At 45.8% G+C, this 12,393-nt stretch overlaps 1 protein-coding gene across 4 annotated transcripts in view; it reads left to right on the top strand.

Moving 5' to 3' along the window:
* ASCC1 (activating signal cointegrator 1 complex subunit 1) overlaps positions 1-10,520 on the top strand; it is a 61,830-nt gene extending 51,310 nt beyond the window's left edge. For all 4 annotated transcript variants that reach the window (XM_045023988.1, XM_045023990.1, XM_045023987.1 and 1 more), the window contains exon 10: positions 8,490-10,520. In XM_045023988.1, coding sequence (XP_044879923.1) covers positions 8,490-8,606 — 117 coding nt within the window. In that variant the 3' untranslated portion in view covers positions 8,607-10,520. The remainder of the gene's footprint in view (positions 1-8,489) is intronic.
* The last annotated feature ends 1,873 nt before the right edge of the window (positions 10,521-12,393 follow it).

Here is a 12,393-nt window from a genome sequence, read left to right as displayed (position 1 = left end):
ACACAGTGATCACCAACCAGTCGATCTCCTAGAGCAGGGGTAGGCAACCTATGGCACGCGTGCCGAAGGCAGCACACGAGCTGATTTTCAGCTGCACTCACACTGCCGGGGTCCTGGCCACCGGTCTGGGGGGCTCTGCATTTTAATTTAATTTTTAAATGAAGCTTCTGAAACATTTTAAAAACCTTATTTACTTTACATAGAACAATAGTTTAGTTATATATTATAGAATTATAGAAAGAGACCTTCTACAAACGTTAAAATGTATTACCGGCACGTGAAACCTTAAATTAGAGTGAATAAATGAAGACTCGGCACACCACTTCTGAAAGGTTGCCGACCCATGTTCTAGAGGATCTCCCAGTTGATTGCGATCTCCGGTGGCAGTGTAGTGTGGCTGCCGCTAAGGCAGAGTCCCTGCCTGCCCTGGCCCCACACCGCTCCTGGAAGCGGCCAGTGCAGCCCTGGGGGCGGGGGGACAGGAGTCTCCCTCTGCGCGTGGCTGCCTGCCTGCAAGCACTGCCCCCGCAGCTCCCATTGGCCGGGAGAGCTGCGGGGGTGGTGCTTGCAGAGAGGGGCAGTATGTGGAGCCATGTGCCCCCTGCACACCCTCAAAGGCCGCAGGGGCGCGTTGGCCCCTTCTGGGAGTGGTATGGGGCCAGGGTAGGCAGGGAGCCTGCCTTAGCCTTGCTGTACCCACCACTGACTGGGAGCCACCAGAGGTAAGTGCTGCCCAGTGGGAGGCTGCACCCCAACCCCCATCCCTGAGTCCCCTCCTGGAGCCTGCACCCCATACCTCCTCCTGCATCCCAGCCCTGACCCCCCTTACAGAGCCAGCACCCCATACCCCCTCCTATCTTCCCACACACTGACCCAGCCCAGAGCCCCTTCCTGCACCCAAACTCCCTCCTAGAGTCTGCATCCTCCACCCCAACCCCCTGCCCCAGGCTCAGAGCCTCCTCCTACACAGTGAATGCCTTGCCCCCATCCCAGAGCCCGCACCACTTCCAGAACTCCAACACCCTGCCCCAGCCCGGTGAAAGTGAGTGAGGGTGGGGAACAGCGAGCAACAGAGAGAAGGGAGGATGGAGTGAGTGGGGTGGGACTTTGGGGAAGGGGCGGGGCCTTGGGGAAGGGGAGGGGTATATCCTGGGTTGCCCTTAGATTCAAAAAGTGATCTTGGGCATAAAGTGATCTTGATCACTGGTCTAACATGAGAGGAACTAGGACTATAAAAATGACAATCATTTTGATTCTAGATCTTTGGCTCAAAATAAATGACTGTCCATACGGTGTGGTATGGGGAGAAATTTAGAAGTGGATTTTTTATATAAATCTGCTGAAGGGCACTGGGCCCTTGATAAGTGCCTACTAGTGTGTGCCTTTAAGACACCACCTGTTTTCAGAAGGTGCAGGAGGAATTCTGCTGACTGATGTGGGAGGAAGGGTAGACATGACTCTGTGTATTCTCTGTCCCCTTTTTGGCTAGTTGCTCCCATGGGAAACAACTAAGTAATAGCTCCTGCATTCTCCCAAATGTGGCGTTACTGTGTGCCCCTCCCCATCGTTAAGTAGTTTGTGTAAGGCGAGGTGGAGGTTGCTTATTCCCTATTCACTGTCACTGTGTGCCTGCTTCAGCAGGAAGGAGTCACAACATAAAGAATTTGCAACACCCTGCATTTACGCACACCCCACAGATTTGGATCTGCACAATAGATCTCCCAGACTGCAGGATTAAAAGTAAAGGGATGAGTGTGTCATCTCACTTCCCTTGGAAGCTTCCTCCGTTTAGTATATTCCTTTCAGAGGATCTCTTTTGGAAGGCTCTGACATCTGTTTAGGCATCCATACTGTGCTTATTAGTGGCATTTTGGGTGACACCACCTACCTCTGTGTGCATTTGTTTGCTTAAGGACACTCGGGACCCACTTTGAAAAGCGTACAACATATTCTCCAGCTCCAAGTCAAATTTTTTAGGGGGAAGGCACTTGAGCTAATGAGTAGATTCACTCAACATGCTTTTAGTAGTGTAAATCCAAGAAAAGCAAAGGCAAGTATGGTGTTGACTATGTGAACTGACCTCTGCACCCATCAAATTCACCTTCATGTGCAGTAATAAAAAAAAGCTCGTGTTTGTTCTTGAGGAAGCAAGACAGTCAATCTTTCGGTGTGTGTAGGATTTATAAAATTAATGTTCTTTTGCTGAACCTCTGTGGTGGGGCGCATCCTGCAGGTTGTCCTGGGAATTAGCTCTTTAAGCTCAGAGCACCCTCTGCAACCCGGTAGCTCGCCTGCCGCTGGTCCCTGTGTCACTCCCAGACCCCAGTTCTGCCGCCAGCAGTAACCCACAAGTTGGGTCTCCCCACCCAGGGGAACCCCCAACCCTCTATCCCCACCTTGCCTCAGTGGCTACTGCCAGTCACCATCTAGCCCCTGCTCACTGGGGCTGACTTTAGTCTATAAACCACTCATCATTGGCAGGGGGTTGGAACAGCTGCCACTGCCTATTTCTGGGCTGCCCCTCTGCAGCCCCTTGGTAGGCCTGCAGCCTGGGGTTTTACTAGACTGGAGCTCCCCAGCTCCCTCTGCCCTTCCCCAGCACTGCTCCACCTCAGGTACCCTTCTCAGCTGCTAGGCAGCCAGGTCCTTCTCTCTCAGAAGCTAGAGAGAGTGTCTCCTCAGCTTCTGGCCCACAGTCCTCTTATAAGGGCCAGCTGGGCCCTGATTAAGCTGACTACAGCTGTGGCTGTTTTCCCAATCAGCCTAGCTTTCTCTGCTGCAGCCCTCTCCAGGGCTGCTTTATCCCCTTCAGACAGGAGCGGGGTGACGGCCCCTGCTACAGCCTCATACCCCAGTCCAGTCAAATGGCTCAGCTTTTGGTAACCATGTTGATCTCCTCTGCTAGATACTAAATATTGATCTGTGACTATTTACCCCCAGTCTTTTAGCAAGGTGTGTGAATGAAAACTGAGCAAGTGGGAAGAAAATGAGGCTTGGACAGTTTTTAGAGTTAGCACATTACCCACTTAGAACATAGTGTCCTCTACACATCATTTTTCTGTCCCACTGAAGTATGTTACAGAAAGCATTTCTATGGCTGTGCTCCAGTTCTCTGTGAGCAAGTTTCCTCCAGGGTGGGGAAGCCAAAGGGAATTTTCTTTTCCACCTCTACCTTGGTTCTTACTAAGACACTCTCATGCTCTCATAGGGGGAGGGTGATCCTAGAAACTGGAAGCTGTTTCTGGTAGCTGAGGTCCCTGAATGTTTTATAACTTTGTTCAACCAGGAAATCCAAAGTCTCAAAAACATAAAAATGGGAGGAAGATTCCACTCTAGGAGCTGAAAGGCCCCTTTCCTAATTGTATTTGAGGAATTGGGATTTCCTGGTTGAACAAAGATATAAAATATTCAGGGCCTTCCAGTTACACTCTTGTTTTTATCCATAGCATTGCCACCTCTGTGGTACTGGACATCAGAGATGATCCTGAGCCCGTAAAACTGGACAGCTGGCAATGGCCCTTCAGATTTCCCAGAACAGCTACTTCAAAAAAGGGATGATGGTGGGAAAACCTAGATAGGTGGCAATGCTACCCAAGATCAGTATTTGTGGACTCTGATTGCTTCTGTCATTGGGACCCTGAGGGAGTGAGGAAGTGTCAGTAAAAGTGTAGAAGTCTTGAAATAAAGGCAGGAAAAATGGCTATGGTTGTCCTTGTAGTATCTTTACTTTGAGAATCTACAGCTTTATTACTAACGCTGTCTACCCTAGCACTTTTGTTGGTATAACTTATGTGTGAAAAAAACACCCCCTTGAGCAACATAAGTTTCACCAACGGAAGCACTGGTGTGGACTGCATGTACTATGTCAGCAGGAGACACTCTCCTTCTGACAGAGCTACCACCGCTCGTTGGGGGTGGTTTAATTATGTCGATGGGAGAGCTCTTTCCTGCCAGCATAAAGCAGCTATGCAGGAGATCGTACGGTGGTGCAGCTGTGTCGCTGAAAGGTCTCTAGCGCAGACATGGCCTAAAACTCAGGCATTTCAGCAGTTTTATCCCTGGGGAAAACACAAACATCACACACCTCTGTCTCTTCTTTAAAAAAAGGCAAGGGAGTAGAAGCTCTTCACTTCTTGCATCGTATGAATGGAAAGCCTCTGATCTTACTGACAAAATGACTGACGCTACTCAAGAGATTTTTTTAAATTAATGCTGCCACTTATTATTTTGAGACGTCCATTACTTATAAACAAAACCAAGCTGTTATATTGAAAGATTGCAGAAGTAATTATTTTGAAAGGATTGCTATTATAAACTCTTTTGTATATGGATTTGATTTCAGGGAGTTGCTGTTAAGACTGGAATTCTGAGTATATTATTTTCCCCACAAAAATAAGTTGCTGTTAAAAATAAGTTGCTGTTAAGACTGTTAAGACTGGAATTCTGAGTATATTATTTTCCCCACAAAAATAAGTTCTTCCGTTTTCTCTTTAAAATAACTTAAAATGCCAATATGTCCAGATTCACAGGAACTTTACACAATAGAGATTGCTGTAAGCATTGGTGGGGTGATCATTTTTGTTGAGGAAGCAGATTTGTGTTCTCTTTTTCCAAGGGAGAGGGTTATAAGGACCAGTGGGGGAGTGGGCTGGGAATAAACTATATGAACATCTTGACAGAGTTGAGTTTTAAAGTTTTCTTATGGTTGGTAGATTTCAGGCCAGTTAACACTAAGCCTGGTCTGGAGATGTAACAAAAACTAGTCTTCAGAGCCATCACAGCCAAAAAAAAAAAGAAGAAAAAAAAAAAAGAGAATCATTTTACCTTCACTAATGACACTGTGGTCCTCTGTGCTCTAATGTGAACTTCAGAAGCTTCTGGGAACATACTTAATCTTTATAATTTTATAGAATGGGGTTTGGGCTTTCTTAGTCATTTCTCATCTTTCATGCCTCCTACTGTTTAGATACCTTATTAAAATATCTCATTTTAAATGGTGTGTGCTCCATTAGAGCTATAGCTGCATTTCAATTAAATTCCTGCTAGCTGAGCTGTATCCATCCAATCCTCAAAACTCCGCACAGCACAAGAGGAGGAGATGACAAATTCTGAACAGGAAAAGCGTTTCTCCTGAACTAAAGTAATAGACCACAGCAGATTCCTCCACTGAGGTGGATAAATAGGTGAAAGAGCTGAAATTGAGCTTGCCCAAGGATCTAGACAGGAAGAGTGCTTAGCACTTGGGAAATTGGGGTTTAGGAGTGACCAGTGGTGAGCTGGTGCTGGATCCCACCGGTTCGCAAGCCCCGGTTGTTAAAATTAGATGCTGGTGTAGAACCAGCTGTCAAGGGGCAGGCAGGTGGGCAAACAACTCAGCCCGCGGGACGGTCCTGTCCCCCACCTGAGCTCCCAGGAGTCCTAGCTGGGGAGGCAGCTCAGCTCCTGAGTCCTGCTGCTTTTAGTGGCCACCAGCAAGGTAAGGGGGGGGGGGGAGACCTGCGAGCTCCAGGGCTGTCGGGAGGGGGGGGAGTGGGGCAATTTGCCTTGGGCCCTGCAGGGGCTCCTGGCCCCACGAGGATGTCTCCGGAGCTGAGCTCCTCCCGCTCAGAGCCAGCAGGCCAAGTGGCAGGAGCTCAGCAATGCTCCGTCAGGTGTAAGAAAAATATCAGCAGCTATCTCACAATTATTGGGGGGAGGAGGCAAGCGGTTATTGTAATAAACATGTAAAAATGTTTTTTTTATTGTTAAGTATGACTTCCAATGACTCAATGCATTGCCATATCTTATGGAGAAAGGTACAAAAAATATATACTGTGGAACATCCCTTAAATCAGAACTTTTTATAGGGAACTGGTTACGATTTTGGCAGCTCATCACTGGGAGTGACCTCTCATTCCAGTGTTTCGGGGGGCTAGAAGCATTGCAGGAGTGAACCTCCTAGATAATGGAGGAAACTTGACTAACGTACTGCTTGGAAAAGCAGCTCTCTTCCATGCAAATGGATTGGGCAGTGAGGGGAGGGCAGAACTCATTAGAAAAAAAGAGTACCTAGATATGAAGAAGTGGGTGACTATCGTAAAGTCCATCTCCTTATACTGACTTGAATTTCTGCCTTGGAAGCAAAATCTGCCGCCTTCCTTACTCATGTTTACAAGAATGCAGTGACCACTACTGTGGGAGAGCCTCCTGCCAGGAAATAAATCTGAGAGATCCCCATTAGCAGGGCAGCTGGCTTCTGTCAATGCCAAGTGCATTCTTGAATTACCTTTTGGTGACTTACAGCCAGTTTCTCTAATTTAATAGGATTATAAATGATGAATTTGGTAATTCCACCACTAAAGCCCTGTTAGAAGTGAGTTGACAGTTAGATGTATACTAGATTCTAAAAGAAGAGAACAGAAATAATAAGTGGAGATAAAATGTTTTAGTAGTTACTAATTAAAAAAATAGGTCATGGGCAGATGTTATGAAGATCACCATGAACTGGCTGATTGGTAATGGGGGATACAGCCTTTGTCATGTTGGTCACTGTTTTGAATCTATCCTATGCTGGTAGTGAGAGTAAGCAAAAAGTTACTATGTAATAGTTTGGTGACTATCCAAAGAAGTGAGCTGTAGCCCACGAAAGCTTATGCTGAAATACCTTTGTTAGTCTCTAAGGTGCCACAAGTACTCCTGTTCTTTTTATGAATAAATTGCTATTCTTAGCCCAGTTCCCAGTGAACAAGTGTCCAGACAAACTGGTAGCTTCATGCAGAGGGTTGTATTAGCCATGATGACTCAACTACCCTCCTGCTGCTGGAGTTGGTGCATCCAGGCCACAGCTGAAGTACTCTGCTGGTGCAGCATTGGGGGGCAAGGGAGCTTTCATTAGTTCTCCTGTGGATAAATAGGGAATTTCCATCTCCAAAGCTATTAAGCAGCTTTCACCAGAGTTGAATTCACTTTAAAATAAAATCAAGAATTGTCCCATGAGCATTTCCAGTACAGGGGTGGGGTTTGTTTTTTACAGAAAGGGATATTCGCAGTGTCAAACCAATTTGTCAAAGCCAGCAATAGAAGCAAATTGTATAAATCAGTGCTGGGGAGACCTGCATGCATTTTGGAAAGGGGAAAGTGCATCCTTGTGTAGATGCACTAGATCTTGGGTTTAAGATGATGACATATGGAAAAATCAATGCATCATTAGCCCTAGAAGGGCAGGCTTTAATGAACTGAGTGTTTCCTAGCCATTAATGTTTGCATGTTCCATAATGGCAGGAAGAGCTGTGTGTGACTGTCTTGAGCTAGTGTTTACAGGGACACACATAAAATTCAAGAGGGGACAGACTATGAGGGTTTCTAAGTTCCCCCGGGGTAGGGAGACCATACCATTCAGGCCCTTGATGACCCTCAGCATTGGAACATTAAACTGAGTTTGAAAGTAGTATTTTTATTGGAAAGCTTTCCTAAGGCATCACTGGTATTTTAAGGTAGAGTAATTTCCTGCATCTTAATGGAATGTGAAAAGCACTTTATACTTCAACATGATGCATTTCCAAGCAGTATTGAACTTTCCTATAATGAATTCTGATGTCACTTTTGTGTGTGGCTCATAAATGGCGTTAACTACTAGAGTGGCTCTCTGATGAACTGTGTTTTGCTCTTGAAAGTCTTTGAATAAAGAGGGACTCAGTGGTTTGGGGTTTAATGTTAGGATAAAAAGCATTTCACCTTGTGTACAAATCTGAATTTGGACCAGACTGGCCACAAACATTGCCAGTGTTTGACTCGTGAATGATCTGTTCTCAATCCAGTCTCCTATGGACATTGTAAAACCAATTATACTTAGCCTAGACTGGCCCCTTTGTTAGCGATGTCCACTAAGGACTGGAGTAGGCCTGGGGACTGAATTAAATTTCTCATATCTAGTGGTGTGGTCCCTCTAGTTCAGGGATTCTCAAGCTGGGGGTTGGGAACCCTCAGGGGGTTGGGAACCCTCAGGGGGTTGTGAGGTTAGTAAATGGGGGGGGGGGAGAAGTTGCGAGTTGTCAGCCTCCATCCCAAACCCCACTTTGCTTCCAGTATTTATAATGGTGTTAAATATATAAAAAATGTTTTTAATTTATTGGGGGGGGTCGCACTCAGAGGCTTGCTATGTGAAAGGGGTCACCAGTACAAAAGTTTGAGAACCACTGCGTCTAGTTCATGGCTGAGACAAATGGATGAGATCGGGTGGTGAAAGCTGGCATTGCAACTGTGCTGTATGTATTACAGGAATTTAGTTTCCTAAACTTCATCTGGCATCCTCAACAAAGGCTAATCTCATTTTCTATTAAAAAAACCAAAACACTCTTCTGAAGAATCATTCTAAATGCAAAATGAATACAGAAGTAGAACTGAATATCAGAAGAGACTTTCCAAGGTTGACTTTTACAGGCAGGTCTGCAAACATGCTTCAGTTTGTTTTGTTTGGACATTCCTCATGGGTTCTAACTCCTCTCTTTCAGATCTTTGAGAACTACTACTTCGGAGAACTGCAGCTGAATTCAGTCCATCTTTCTCAGAGATTCTCCACAGACAGCTCTGGTTACTACACTACATCTGGGCAGCTCACTTTCTCCTGAAATAACAACTCAGGTGCTCCAACAGATCTGCTGTGCACCCAGAATTGTAAAGGGGTTACATTAACTTTGGAGCCTCAAACATGAAGAGTGATCTCTTCTACGGATTCTGCAAAGACTGTGATGCCATGTTATTTCTTCAAAGAACCATGCACAATCTGCGACGTTGCACTTTCTTGGTGGAACTCTCCTGCAGTCTTTCCTACAAATATCTCATCTCCCTATCTTTTCAAAAAGCTCTGGTCTCCTCCTACCTCCACCTCACACTGCTTTTTCATTTCCCTTAACACTTCTAGTTTACAGGTTTCTTCCACTAGGAAGCTAGCTGGCATCTTTAGGATAAAGGGTCATCGTCAGCTAACCTTTTATATGCAGTTTTTTTCGTTTTTATGAGACTTTTGATGCCATCTTACAAGTTTACAAAAATAACATTTATTTCTCTACAGTTTCTTTCCCTCTGGCAAATATTTGTTTCTCCCAGCCTCCCTCCTCAGCCTTCTTTGTAATGGAGCAGAAGACATGTCTTCATTTTGTTTACTTCGCTATTTCAAAGCCCAATGAAGTCAGTGGAGAGACTCCCATTGAAATCAGTGGACTTTGGATCAAGCCTTATATGAACAGGAATGTTGCACGTGCCTGTTTACATTTGTCACTAAACTGCTTGTTGTAGATAGCAGAGTGTGCGCACCCAGCTTTCTGTGTGTGGCACTAGATCTTGAGAATTTTGTTTTTAAATGAGCAACTGTAACTCTCAAAATAAATGTTTAAAATCCAGAAGAGCTGCCCAGACTGTAATATAACAATGTTAAGGCAAGTCATTACATGGGGCCCAAACAGTTTGACAATGTTTCAGTAACATTAATTTATTTGGTTATTTTAACATCACTAATTCCTTTCCAAAAAAAGTGTTTAACTCCTGTTGCATTAATAAAGCTATCAAATTATTTTTGTAAACTTTTTGCACTTGTATTAATAAACCATTTGCAATAAGTGCAGTGAGAACTGTTTTAAGCAGTCATTCCTTGGGCTCTCAAAAATCTGTTTATTGTAAATGGCTTTCTGATAAAGGAGCAAAATTGTTATTACAGTTGGTGATACTTTGAGACAGCATCTTAAGACAGTTTGCTTAAACAATGCTGATCTGTTATAAAGGTTTCATTTCATGTTATCTGGGGATCATTGTTCCAAATTCAGTAATAGTGGCAACGTAGTCTTTTTTTTTTTCTTTCTTTCTTTCACTAGGAAAGTTTAAAAACGGATGAGCCTGGTTTCTTCATTTTGTACTGAAAACATTCCTTTTGCTCAGAAAATCAGTTTTAATATTCACCCGTTAGTCTGAAGCTATCCTGTACTCTATTTTAATATTTTTTTTCCAGCTTTCTTCCCATGCTGCCTGATGCCATTGCACACTTATCCTCTGGTGGGAAGAGCCTCTTCTAAAACCACCCTTAATGCTGCTTAGCTAGTAAAGCATGTGTACTCACACTTGGGACCTAATCCTGTGAGATGCTGAGAGCTCTCAACTCCTGTTGGTTTCAGCTTTCAGCACCTCTCAAGAAGCATATCTCAGGATCAGGCTGTTAGTCTTCCACCCAAAAGTACAGACTAGATTTTCTTTTTGCGATAGAAAGATATACATATAAAAGCTTTTCAGCATGTTTTATTTTTAACATCTGTAACCAAGAAGCTGTTTATGCACTTAGCAATATACTTCAGACTAAATTCAAGCTCTAAAGGACACTGAGTACTATTTTTATTCCTCTTTGTAAGCAATTCCGTCTTAGCTTAGCTATAAAATTTCCTTTCCAACTAGTTTTTCCCTTTGTTTAATATTGATTTTTTTCTTGCTGTTTTTTCTCATTGAGGTCATCATTAATTACTCCTGGGGGCATTCTGTGCCAAAAAAATAAATTCTGCGCACAATATTTAAAAATTTTGCAAGTTTTATTTGTCAAATAAATGCAGAGGCTCCAGCATGGCAGTGGGGAGCACAGGGCCCTGGCTGCACGAAGTTGAGAGAGAACCCTGCAGCCTCCCCACTCCCCACCCACGGGACATGGATTCAGTGGTGAGGCTGCACCTGACTGACACAGCACAAGGCCTGGGTCTGCCCCAGAAATACTAGGCCCCCTACTTTTGTGCCAGGCGCACCAGATGTGGGGCAGGCAGGCTTAGCCAGGCAGGATCCAAGTGTGGAAGGGCTCATTGTGGGGGAGATTCAGGTGTTGGATATGAGGATTCTGTGTGGGACAATCTGGGTGCAGGCAACTCAGTGGGGGAGTTGGTGTGGGGAGATCTGAATGCACAGGGTGTTCACGGAAGGGGGGCTTGCTGGGGTGGGGGTCTGGGTGCAGCTTGTTGGGGGTTGGTGGGGTAGGGGTTTGGATGTGGGGGTTCAGGATGGTTCAGGGGTGTGGGACTCAGGGTGGGGGTTTGAGTGCAGGGATCTCAGTGGGGGTGGTCTGGTTGCAGGGGGCTCCAGATGCAGGAGTTGAGGTTCAATGGGATGGGGTTTGAGTATGGAGGACTGGGGGGTTCTGCGTGTATGGGGTGAAGCTTGGTGGGGGTGTCTGGGTCTGGAAAGTCTGGATGCATGGGGGTTGGGAAAATGAGGGAGCATCTCCCTATACAGGGACCCCTCCCCCCACAGTTGAGGAGTGATGCGGGCAGGAAACGGGAGGATGCTGAACTTCCTGCAGCTGGGAGAGGTTTGGGAGGATGGGTCTGACACAGCCCCAACCACTCCTTGCAGGGGAAGAGAAAATCCTGTTCTCTCCTGCCTCCAGCCCAGCCAGAACTAGCAGCTGATCCCAGCTCAGGGTAGGAGCCACTGGCTGGGATGTCACCAGCCCTGCAGTGATTTATCACTCCTCTGGGTGCCTGAAATGATGTACCTGTACTGCTAAGGAGTGGTGCATGACTGCTCTTGCAGCTTCCCTTTGCTTCTCTGTCAAAGTTATTTGTCAAAGCAAAAAAATCTGTGGGGGCCATGAATTCTGCGCATGCACAGTGGTGCAGAATTCCCCCCGCAGTAATTAATATAGCTGGGTTTTGATTAGTTGGGCCAGATCCTGCCACCCTGACTAATGCTGAGTATAATTCTTGCTCCATGAGTAATCCCACTGAAATCAGTGGGACTAGCACATAGTAAGGTACTACAGTGAAACCCCCCTATAACGCGATGTTTGGGGTCCAAAAAATTCCATCGTGATAAATGCAGGGTCGCGGTATAGCGGGGTTTACAGGTTTCTTCCACTAGGTTTACAGGTTTCAAGCCAGTCAGTTTAAGTCAGTGGTCCCCCAATGCGGTGCATTGATGTGTGCCGCCTAGTGCCCCTAGTACCCAGCAGGGGAGAGAAGCCGCGGCCCCGCATCTGCTGGGAACAGTGAGCACCGGCGCCCGCAGCCTCTGAGTTCTCTGTCCCTGGCAGGCGCGGGGCCGCAGCTTCTCTCCCCTGCTGGGCACTAGGGGCCCATCAATGTCCCGGCAGGTGCCATGGCATTGGGGACCACTGGTATTAGGCCTTAAAGGGGAGCCAACTTATGATTGCGTTATATGCGATTTTGCGTTATGGCGGGGCGTGTTATTGCGAGGTTTGACTGTACTTCCCATGAGCAAGGGTGGCAGGATATAGCCCTTTGTGCACAAATACTGTATCAAGTGAGTGAGCACAACTGTAGAAGGGACATTAATGGCTGTGTTTGTATAGGTCCTTTAGTTCTGTTCCGGTTTAGTTCAATGGAGAGTTAAAAGAATGTTAGTCTGTTTCCTCTTCTGCAGATTGTCTTT

Source organism: Mauremys mutica, chromosome 7 (assembly GCF_020497125.1).
Source record: "Mauremys mutica isolate MM-2020 ecotype Southern chromosome 7, ASM2049712v1, whole genome shotgun sequence".
NCBI classification, from domain to species: Eukaryota; Metazoa; Chordata; order Testudines; family Geoemydidae; genus Mauremys; species Mauremys mutica.
This window is presented reverse-complemented; position numbering and strand designations above follow the sequence as displayed.